This window comes from Oncorhynchus mykiss, chromosome 8 (genome assembly GCF_057628025.1).
Source record: "Oncorhynchus mykiss isolate SJ-2025 chromosome 8, ASM5762802v1, whole genome shotgun sequence".
Lineage (NCBI taxonomy): Eukaryota > Metazoa > Chordata > Actinopteri > Salmoniformes > Salmonidae > Oncorhynchus > Oncorhynchus mykiss.
This window is the reverse complement of record NC_143029.1, coordinates 28,459,606-28,471,805: the sequence shown is the minus strand read 5'-3', so window position 1 is coordinate 28,471,805 and position 12,200 is coordinate 28,459,606. Positions and strand designations below refer to the sequence as shown.

General features: G+C 45.1%; 1 protein-coding gene across 3 annotated transcripts in view; it reads left to right on the top strand.

Annotated features, from left to right (window-relative positions):
* Positions 1–12,200, top strand: part of brf1b (BRF1 general transcription factor IIIB subunit b) — a 126,799-nt gene that overhangs the window by 85,231 nt on the left and 29,368 nt on the right. For all 3 annotated transcript variants that reach the window (XM_021612195.3, XM_090243091.1, XM_090243092.1), the window contains 2 exons: positions 296–348; positions 1,868–2,145. In XM_021612195.3, coding sequence (XP_021467870.2) covers positions 296–348; positions 1,868–2,145 — 331 coding nt within the window. The remainder of the gene's footprint in view (positions 1–295; positions 349–1,867; positions 2,146–12,200) is intronic.

Here is a 12,200-nt window from a genome sequence, read left to right as displayed (position 1 = left end):
CTAGGGTCAACAAAAAAGGATGTGTGCCTAATTACGCCCTATACCCTTTATAGTGTACTACCTCCCATAAGGCACTGGTCAAAAGTAGTGCACTATATAGGGAATAGGGTGCCATTTGGGGATGCATCCTCTATTCCCTCTGAAATACAGCTGTAACTAAGTCTTCTATTCTATCAGTACCAGAATACAGTAATTACCTATACTATACTATTGTCTATACATAATGACCTATTCAGTCCTTACTGTCTATTGTGGAGGTGATATATCCAGTTGTTTTGTTCTTGTTTTTTTTTAGAAAAGGAGGAGAGGATAACTAAAGAGAAAGAGCAAGGGACCTACAAGGAAAAGGTAAGGAATTGAAGGGTGGATATGGTGTGTGTGTGTTTCTGTCTGTCTGGGTTTTATATGCGTTTGTTTCATGTGCATGCTTTTGCAGCTGTGTGCTCAAGAATTGTGTGTGCACGTGTGTGTAGAGGTGGCCCTTCCTCAGTCCCACGGCTGGCTACAGACACAGAACAGCTGTTTGTCTAGAGCTTTCGCATATTTTCAGTTTGAGCCAAATCAGCCTGTGCTCTGTTCTGGTCTTCAGTTTCAATGCAGAGGCTCCAGAGACTATATGAATATGACTACTATGGCAGGGGTGCGCTAACCCTGCACTAACCTGTCTCGCCATCTCCACATCTGCCCGCTTTCAACCCGGTCGGATTAGCCGTACTCTAGCAGAGTAGCAGACCGCCTAATGAGGTGCAGAGAGGACATGATACCTATTCCAGATGCTCAGGGGTGAAGTTACCCTTAGGTACAGATATAGGATCAGCTTCCTCTCCCCCCAATATTTACCTTAACCATTACTAGAGAAAATGTAAAACTGGCCCAAGATCAGTGTCAAGAGGCACAACTATGGAGGAGGGGCTCAAGGTCCACAGTAGTTGGGGTCTTATTGTGGTCAAGGCAGTGGGGGTTTTCCTTGTGCTGATACAGCGTTCTGTATGATAAACAGGACCTGCGTCCCGGATGGTGCCCTATTTCCTATATAGTGCACTACTTTTGACCGGAGCCCTATAGGCCCTGTCAAAATTAGTAATGCACTACATTAGGGTGCCATTTGGGACACACCCAAGGTCTTTCGGAGATCACTTGAAGGTCACGGCCGACCGAGAGGCATGGAAAGGTTTCAGGGCCTACTGAGCTTCTGTCATCTCGCTAATCACAGACTTTTTTAGGGTGACATCATGCTTCCTGACCCCAAAGAAAAAGGGCGTATCGTCCTTGACTTAATACAACACTTAACTAGCTACTGTTGTTATTACTATCAACAGCGATTCTAGTTAATGAGTTTACCATTTGATACGTTATCACTAATATCAATATATCAATCTGTGAATGTAACTCTCAACTTGGTGTCTCCCGGCTTGCAATGTCCTGCAGCTGAGTTCTCCGTCTCTGGTCTTGGAGAACTACTGGTTGCTGGGCTGGAACAAAAGTCTACAGGACCAGATTAGAGAATGCCACTCTATACATCTATCATATCTGACATAGTAGTATGTACAGTATATCTGCATCGCATTATTAAGTCTCGCAAATTCCTCCCTAAATAAAAAAGAAATAATAAAGGTAATCTTAATGCTTCCAACAATCTAATGGAACTCATTCAACCAATTTTAAATTCCTCCCGACATATCAGGGGGGTATTCACTAGGAACCAAACGTAAGCAAATGGCTGAAATGGGGAGGGACTAACCTGAACTTGTCCAATAACAAACACTTGTTTTCGTTGCAAAACATTTTGCTCCGGTTTACTATGGTGTGCACTAATGAACACACTCCAGATCTTCTCAACTCTCCCCCCTCTCTCTTCCCCTTGCAGCCCAAGAAAACGTCCAAGAAGCGGGAGCCCATCCGTGCCAGTACGGCGGGCGAGGCCATCGAGAAGATGCTGGAGCAGAAGAAGATCTCCAGCAAGATCAACTACGACGTGCTGCGTGACCTTAACAGCAAGGGTGGCAGTGGCAACAGCAGCCCTGCCCAGCCAACCTCCACGGAAGAGCCACCTAGTGGCCCCCCTGGGCGGAAGAGGCTGACCCGCCGCAAGAAGCAGCCCAACAAGACCAATATGGGCCTGGCCACCACCATCATGGGCAAGAGGTAAGGGGATTTCAACTAGAATTGTTAGAAGTAACCTAGCCTTCACATATGGATGAGTGTAACTAACATTTACATTTTAGTAGACGCTCTAATCCAGAGCAATTACAGTAGTGAGTGCCTACATTTACCTACTGGTCCACCGTGGGAATCACACCCACAAACCTGAAGTTGTAAGCAGCATGCTCTACCAACTGATCCACACGGGAGAATTAGCTTGGGTTGAGCTAATTCTGTTCTCATTAGTAGGTCTGCAGGTTTTATTTCTTAAAGGGATACTTTGGGATTTTGGCAATGAAAGCCCTTTATCTACTTTCCCAGAGTCAGATGAACTTGTGGATACCATTTTTATGTCTCTATGTGCAGTTTAAGGAAGTGGCTAACTAGTGTTAGAGCAATTGCTAACAACCATAGACTTCCAGTCATTGCGCTAACGTTTTTACACTGCTGCTACTCGTTGTTTATTATCTATGCATAGTCACTTTATCCCTACCTACATGTTCAAATTACCTCGACTATATAGCATCATTATTGTTATTTTATTGTGTTGCTTTTTTTTATAGCTTTTTTTTATTTTTTTTTACTTTAGTTTATTTATTGAATATTTTCTTAACTCTATTTTCTTAAAACTGCATTGTTGGTTAAGAGCTTGTAAGTAAGCATTTCACGGTAAGGTTGTATTCGTTGTATGTGACAAAAATTAGATGGGAGTTAGATTTGATTTGAATGCTATTCATGTGTGAATATAGGAGAAGGTACAGTAGTGAAATGCTAATGTCAGGACTATGCTTCAACAGAGAAGGAATTGGAGTTATATAGAAATGTTTAGATTGCGAAAAGTCCTTTTGGTTGGAAAATATCCCAATAGCTGGGCTCTGAGAAGCACTTCTGGGATAGAAAATACAACAAGGCTAATGTTGCTTATGATGCCTCTCTCTTATCGAGGTATTAAACAGACAGGCTATTCAACAAGCCATTTTTATAATTTCCTGACAACATGGAAACACTTTCACATAACCACAGGAACCAGGCCCTTTTTACCACCAATAATAGGCACCAATTGTGGCGTAAAGGTCCCCTATTGCCTCTGGAGGTGTTCAAATTGTACACCCTCCTCAGTCCCCCACTACCACCCACCCCATTTCTGATCCCTAGGCTGGTTTGCCGAAAACAAGCCAATCTTGCCCTCTGGACGTCATGTCTGAGGTGTCCGTCTTCCCCCCTCTCTCCAATTAATCCTCCAGTTGGACTCCAAATGTCCTTGTGAGAGATGTAATGAATGCAGAGCAGACGGAGCATGAGATCACGACTTCTGTTACTGACACGCCACGGCAGACCATTTCTCATTTTGCCAATAATTTCTAGATCATGCCACGGCCACATTAATGATAATTAACATTTTGGTAATGAATTCTGAATTGGTAATGAAAATGAGATGTGAGGCACTGTTGGAGAGCTGATGAGTAGACTGCCGGTAGAATTACAAAGCCCCCCATCACCTACCCTACTCCCCCTTCAGCAGGCTCAGGTGCCGGGGTCGGTACTATCTAGTCTCTGGTCAACTCCAACAGATTGGAGCTATCCCTTCAGGCCTCGATTCTTCATCAAAAGGCAGATGCTGGGTTTATATTCAATTTTCTCCCACTAACAATGGATTGACTGCCATCAGTTATGAATGTTATGTGTCCATGGAAGTAGAGCTCATTTGATGGAATCGTGTCACTTCTGGCTATTCAGTGTGTTAATGAATTAGATACAAGCATTACGGTATGATTTTTTATGAACGTTGAAGACCTAGACATCATGTTTCAACTAAGAAGGGTCCAGCCTTTCATTCGTCATATTTAAGGTTGCACGTCTTCTCCTATTGTTTGAGCACAAAGCCTTACAGTCTTATTGACTCATTGATGCACTTGTGTCCCATCACTGCAACCTTGAAGTTGCTGAGGCTCTGGGCTTCAACCGAACAGACTACCGGTTCTCAGAATGTGATCAGCTTACGTGGGGGGAGGTGGGGAGTAGACGACGTGAACCAAATCAAATTTATTTATATAGCCCTTCTTACATCAGCTGATATCTCAAAGTGCTGTACAGAAACACAGCCTAAAACCACCAAACAGCAAGGAATGCAGGTGTAGAAGCACGGTGGCTAGGAAAGACTCCCTAGAAAGGCCAAAAATATGACAATGAACTCGAGTTTTAGTTCCAGTGCTACAGCAGCGGATCTGAGCCTCCTGCTGGATTATGGGAAAGCATCTGGAACTCTGTCTATTGGGATGATGAGAGGGGGGTAAGATTCGTTTCCCTGTGTGCACTTTAGCTGGCCTGGTTTTGTCTAGCTTGGGCCAGCACCCTGAACTATAAGGTATGCCAGCCTCACTTCTGTTCATAAAGCACCTTCTATTCCCGTCAGTGAGAAATGGCTACGTTTTGTTTCTGTTTCGTACGTGTTTCCTCATTGGATTCAAATAAGAATGTGTGCATTTTTAATACTCCCTCAACTTTATATCAGCATCTAGTATTGAATCACAGCCAGATATCTGAGACTGAGGGAACAGAGTGACTTTCTCTAAGTGTTTCTCTTGAATGTTTGAAAGCTAGCACTTGGTATGTGACTTGGTATCCCCGCACAACACATTTCAGTTTGTTGTCACATAAAATGCTCAGTGCTTGTCATTGTGATGCATCTTACATTAGTCGGAGGCAAGATTGCTCTCTTTAAAGTTGTTGCTGCCTCCCATTTGTATGAGGAACCGCGATGCGAGTCGAGCTTGTGGGATTCAGGTGGCTTAGCCTGCTCTTGGATCTGGCTGTTATACCTGGTACCTCAGAGCGTGCGTTGTGTTTTAAAAGCCCTTAGAGGAAAGGAGTGGAAAGGGAGAAGGGAGCCTGACAGTAAATCCATTGTTCGCTGTGATCCTGTTGGTTAGTGCGCCGCCGCGCTTACACAACCCCCCCAGACTCCTTCTCCTCGGATGACGCACAGCTAGTGTTGTTGATAATATCATCCTAGCCTCCCCCTCCCACTCAGAGCGGAGAACTTTGTCACTGAATTGAAATACTTTCTTAGACACAAACTTGGAACAGTATCTGATGCATGTTTTTTTTCCCTTCTCATTTGAACCAGGTAAATTAATTGAGAAGTAGTTGTCATCTGCATTAATGGCCCAGCAAGATGTACAGGACACATCAACAGAGACATCAACAAACACAACAGCAGAGTCAGTCCAATACAGTAATTAAACATATATTTCCCCCATTACAGGGCTGAAACTCTTTTCTCACTGACAGAACTGGAGCTAACTGTCCGAGTCTGAACGTGCTCAGCTATCTGTGGTGCTCTCTCACTCGCAGAGCAGAGACTCTTAGAATTAATTTTCTGTCTCGCATTCAGACACACTCTGAACACTGAAACTTTCCCACAGCCACAGATCACGAGAAGTCTCACCCCTCCCTTTCACTACAAGTCCTCCACCAGCTGCCAGACGAAAGCCCCCTCCGCGCCCACCAAACTAACAAAGATGGAAAAGCGCTCTTCCAGAGAGGTCAAAACTAATTACCCTGTAGTTCTTTGTCCCTCATCAACTCCTCCCTCCCGCCCCATCCCTTTCTCTTTATGAAAGCTGCAATCCCTGACTAGTCAAGGTTGGTTGTTTTAAGTGTAAATTGTAACGAACGGTGGCAGAAAAGTCTGTGTGCTGATCTCTTTTCAGGGAGTCCCGCAGGAGCCTCTCAACCGTACCCTTTACTTGACCTTGATATGATTTTCGTTTTACTGGTAGCATTCGGGACCAGTGACACAGCAGGAAACTTCAGCAGACACACAGAGCTGTTCTGCATTTGAAAGGGCTCGTAATTCCAGCCTCCCGGCGACCTTTTTTCTCCTGACTAGTTTTCGATACAATACAATAATGTCAACCTTGGGGTCAGGTGTGTTTGTTTGTGTCTTTATTGACCTCACAAAGGTCAAAGTTTGGAGCAAGAAGCACAGGCTGTCTCGTCTCACGCTGGCCAGAAATAGCAGCCCAGGATCTGGGGCACCCTGATGTGTTTTGCAGGGTTCGTCTCTGAGAGATTGCCTCTCGCCTTCTCCCCCTCAAACTATCTCCAATTTCCTCTTGAAATGTCATCATTTCCATCCGGCTGCTACTTTTCCCTCTGCTGTGACTCCCCCTCCCCCTTTGCCTGCTAACCCACTCCCAGCACCCGTGCGAAAGGCTACCTCTGCAAACCAACAGATGACACAGATGCTCTGGTTCATGCCAAAGCCCTCAGATGCCCATCCGGTTGCTGTTGAGGGGACCTGTTATGGAGGCACCTGGGTGTGGAATGTGCTGTGGCTGTGTGTGAATGATGCACCATACAGCCAGACCCCCTGGTTCTCCCCTAGACCCCCACCCCCTTCCATGCCCTTAAGCACAGCCCCCAACCGACAGATTGATTCGTCAACTCTCCACAGCATCTCTGTCATGTCGTGCCACATCCCCAGTATCCCTGCATTGGTAAACACTGGAGTTGTTGACAGACGATTTCCCCAGAGGGCAGGATCTGGCCTATCAGTGTCTCCCTGAGCCATGCCTGTGGGGAGCGGAGGGAAGGCACGCGAGCAGACCCTGTCTCCACCCGTAGGCAGGAAAGGACTTGCAGAGTGACGTGTGCAGAACAGGACCTGGATGTCTGGTTGTGTGGGCTTCTCTTTCCTATGGACTATACAGATCACATAGCAGACTCTGTAATGTTTAGTCTGCTTAATGCACCAGAGAGCTCTTTTCCTGAGATGTATTTTCCGGAACGCCTGGCATTCTTTCTGTTCTCAAACAGTCTGAGGGATGGCTCAAGCTCGCAGATGCATTTCTTATGTCAGTAAATCTCTGCCCACGCTCCACTCTCGCAGTGCCTCTCTTGTCAGGGGCAGCCACTTATTTGTGTGTGGAAGAATCCCAGCCTCTTCTTAGCCAGACAGTCACTGTCTCCCCCACTGGCACCCCTTGTCCGTCTGTGCAATTGTGCGAAACAGCAGCTAGTCAGAGTCTTCTCTTAAAGATTAGCAGTGGAGACTGTTGGCCGGGTGGAAGTCCTTCTTCAAAGGAACTTCCCTCAGCTGCACTGACATCTGACCTCTCTGTAAAGTGAATGGTAACAGAGGTCATAGATGGCTCACCCACTATTGTTCCACATTGTTGAGGGCAGTGATTTATCTGTAGCTTGTGGTCAGGCAGTCTGGAGGGCACCTTGATGTTTGAGCTCGAAAACCACTTCCTGCTGTTAGGAACAATGGCTGTGTCCCAACTCAAATCAAAGTGCACAGGACACAGCAGGTGTAAAACAGAACAGTGAGACACTTACTTGCAAGCTCTTTCCCAAAAATGCATTATTCAATATCAAGTTAAGATTAAATAATATAAAGTTTTAAAAAACGAATAATACAAATATGAGAATGTAAGCTATATACAGGGTCAGTGCCAGCACCATAATTTCGATATGCAGGGATACTGGAGTAGAGGTAGATATGATATGTACATGTAAGCAGGGGTAAAAACATGACTGGTAGCAGGATAGATAATATAAATAAATTAATAACAATTATAGCAGCAACATTTGTGTGCAAGCGTGTCAGTGTCAGTGTTTGTGAATGTATGGGTATACACCTGTTGGTGTGCATAGAGTCAGTGCAGATAGTCCGTGGGTGAGGGTGGGCAGCCATTGTTTAGCTGTTCAAGAGTCTTATTTCTTGAGGGTAGAAGCTGTCTTGGAGCCTGATGGTCCGAGACCTGATGCTCTGGTACCTCCTGCTGGACGGTAGCAGAGAGAACAGTCCATGACTGGGGTGGATAGAGTCTTTGGCAATTATTTGAGGCCTTCCTCAGACACCGCCTAGTATGAATAGGTAATAGTACCCCTATGGTACTGATTGGGCTCTGGTCAAAAGTAGTGCACTATGTAGGGAATAGGGTGTTATATTTGGGAAGTGCCCAATGTGGCAAAGGTGGCTTGGACCATACAATCTCCTTGGCTAGGAGCTCTTGAGGGGATGCTACTTCAGTGGATGTAATTTTGTCAATTTTGCCTTCCATGCTAAACGTTAACACTTATATCTGACGTATGAAGGAAATATCTTTTTCACCTTATGTAGGGTGTGCATTAGTTCATGTTTATTGATTCATTGATGTTTATTATGTTTTAATTCATGTATTAGTGTGTACTCTTTATATCGTAGACAATCAGCCATTCAATTGGCTACATTTGTTAATGTGATAGGCAATATAATCATTATTACATTTGATACTTTTGCTCTTATTTACCAATGGTAAATTACATTAAGTCCCTTTCACAAGAACACTCATTCACAACAACAAGCAGGTTGTTAACCATTTGAGGGAAGTCATGAATCCTCATAGACTCAGAGGTTGAACTGCTCAGGGCAACTGGTGAAGATAAATCACGGAGCCTTGGTGCTGCAAATCTATCTATGTGGTGATCCACACACATTTCTGTGCCGGCCCTCTTTCTCCATCTGCTTCTCTGCGTCAAGGGAAGGTGATGCAGACATTTCTTGTGTCTCAAGCTGTCTCTGTGGGAACTCCCTCCCACTCACCGGGTTGCCATGGGCACAGCTCTCAGCTGTAGTCCTACTAGATAGGCCTGGGCTGAACAGGCGTTCTGACCACTGTTAGAGTAAATATTCAGTGCAGGATTATAATAAAGAAACTCCACCTCTTACCCTATTGTTTTGTTAGGGGTGGAGATTCATGTATAGAATGAGAACATGAGACTAAATGCAATTCAAGAACAGCCATTTGATATTACTGACTGGCAGTGTAGTCGCAGTGGTCATAAAATCTCCCATGATCTAGACCCTGTAAAACAACACATTTCACTGCACTTATCTGGTGTATGTGACAATGATAAAAATACAAATAAATCTCAGATGATCAATGTTTTGCAGGGAAGGGCATGGTGAACATTTCCCTAGTAGATAACAAACCTGACCTGATCCAACCAAGCGGTCTGTTCGCAATACTATTTGTGAATGTTATTGAGAGTTAGAAAAATGTAGAGGGGGAGCGTGTCTGTGTGTTGGGGGTTGTGGAAGAAAGCCCCCCACAGGCAGTCCCATTTACAGTTGGAGAATACCAACTGTGAAATTGGGTGTGCAGAGATGGGGGAGAGTGCCGTCACAACAGTGAGATACAGTGGGGGGTGGGGTGGGTGTAACTAAATCTCTCCCCGCTGCTGACCTGCTCAGTGGGAGCATCAGATAATAGTCACTTCTTTCTTCCTCCATTCCGAAGATTCCCCATCTCATTCCTATTCCCGAGACCCTCCGTGCCCTCCAGAATGTGTCTGCAAGAAGCGTGATAAGGCCCGCTGGTCAGCCAGAGGAGGTGAAATCACGTGTGCAGGGGAAAAACTGCTGATGCAAACTCACGGCCCCTGGTCGGATTGCATCTGTATTCTTCCGGGGTAGCCCGTATCGGCTGTTGGATTGGAGACATTGTACTCCATCTTTAATGGCTTTATCCTTGGGGAAAGGGATGGCTTCATGTTCCCTGAGCCAGCCCCCCTGAAAAAAGGTTAGAATCCATAACCTCGCTCTTCAGTGCTGATAGTGGAGTGTGAAAGCAGCAGTGCGCTGGAACATACCAGAAGGCCTCACTTCTGGCATGTTCCAGCCTATAGCACTATCCTCCAGGCTGTCCCTGGCCGTCTGCCTCCATTCTGCCTCGCACTAGGTGGCTTTAGCCAGCGCTCTACATATTGGCTCTGAATGGCCGTGCCGCAGGAGCGTTTTTCCAGACGCTCGGACACAGTGGTGGAGCTCCGAGGCTCCTGCTAGCCCTTTGGGCCCACGCCCCACAGGTCGTCCGCCTCCACCCACCAGATAGTGAGGGACCTGGCAATACTCGTGTTCCATCTGTGCTCACCCCTTTGCAGGAAGGCGATGGGGGGAAATAATCAGGGTGTGGCCCCTTCATACTGGTACCCACACCAGCTGGACAGAAAGGACCATTGTGGGTGATCACTGCTACTACCACCACCCACTATGGTATGGTCGAGTGCACACTCCCTTCAAATATATTTATATCCACACATCTGCTGTGCGATATTGGCTCCAGTGAAATATGGCTTCCCTTCCCCTGCTGTCAGATTGAATTGACAAGCATTATTGACGTGGTGACATATGGGCCTGCCTGGAAAAAGCTCTCGCTCTGAACCGGTGGAGGGGAGAGATGTTCTAATATCACCACCACACATTTTACAGTCAAGTCCAATGGCTGTCATTTAAATGCTTGCTGCAAAGCCCTCTAATATGTATCTCGTAACTGTAGAAGCGTTACATTTCTCTCATTGATATTTTTATTTTATTTAACTAGGCAAGTCAGTTAAGAACAAGTTCTTATTTACAATGACAGCCTACCGGGGAACAGTGGGGTAACTGACTTGTTCAGGGGCAGAACAACAGATTTTTGTGTTGTCAGCTCAGGGATTCAATCCAGCAACCTTTTGGTTACTGGCCCAACGCTCTAACCACTAGGCTACCTGCTGCCCCCAATTGATAACTGTGATGAAGTTTCCATGTTGCCATTATTGATCTGAGCTCAGATTTGCTTTAAAAAAAGACTTGTGTTACTTATGTTACTTTGACTTACAAAGCCTTCAGTCTAAGTCCTGAATCTTGGTAATACCCTAACCGACCCACATCTCAGACAGACATAACTCTAAGAAAATATCAGTACAAATAAAATACAAATTTTAAGCAGATGGGAATACTCATCCAACCCTGCCTAGCCCCCCATCTCAGAGGGGGGTGCAAGGGGGAGCTTGGAGAAGCCTAGGAATTAATGATATAATTAACTGGCAGATCTGTCTTTGGTGTACTCGCTCCATTAGAGCTTGTATTGACCATCTGACTAAAGGCTGAGAGGGCACCTGCGGTGCACAGGGCGGGCATTTGGGCACATTTGGGCGTGGTCCCTATGCCAGCCAATTCTACTGGAAGATTCCTTTCCCCTTTTGGGTGACCCCGGTTTCACACAAGCGGTCCCATCTCCCCCTTTTACCACAAAAGATGTTCCTCAATCTTGGTTTCAAATATGATGAAATGAAAGTCGAGGCTCAATTCAATTTAACCTGTAGTACAGTCTTTATGTAGTATCTTTTTTCCCATGGTCAAATTAAATACATTTATATTTTTGTTACATTAGCCTATGAATGTCCTGCTTAACACAATGTTTGTGTCATCATCGCAAATGTTATTCATATTTTTTTATTTAACTAGGCAAGTCATTTAAGAACAAATTCTTATTTACAATGACGGCCTACACCGGATGACACCCGGCCAATTGTGCACCGCCCTATGGGACTCCCATTCATAGCCGGTTGTGATGCAGCCTGGAATCGAACCAGGGTCTGTAGTGACGCCTCTAGCACTGAGATGCAGTGTCTTAGACCGCTGTGCCACTCGGGAGCCTACATAACTACATAATGCTTAAAAAACACTTCAACTTCAACCAGTAAAATGGCTCTTTTGCTAGCTTTTGCTACAACTGCATACAAAATAGTTATTTTGCTAAGATTACAAACAAATGTAATCTTAGTGACTGTTCAAGCTGTTCATAACATCATTGTAAGCGTATGAGAACCCCAAAAAGTTATTTTGTTTAGAAATAATAAAAACTTCAATCTAGGCTATGGGCGCAGATGGCGATGAATTTCTAACTGCCGCCAAGAGTCGCGCGCATCTGTGCATGACGTCAATGTGTCGTGTACTGGGAAAGGGTCTATAGGAGAACCCTTTTTGTTCAGGTAGAACCCTCAGTGGAACCCAAAAGGGTTCTACATAGAACCAAAAGGGGTTCTTCAAAGGGTTCTCCTATGGGGACAGCCGAAGAAGTTTGTTGCTAGTTAGTGAGCGAGCCATTTCTGCTATAAACTAAACTCGGATGAAAGCAAAATATATATCACAACTATTTATTATTTCTAAATTCTTATACACTACCGTTCAAAAGTTTGGGGTCACTTAGACATTTCCTTGTTTTTGAAAGAAAAGCAATTTT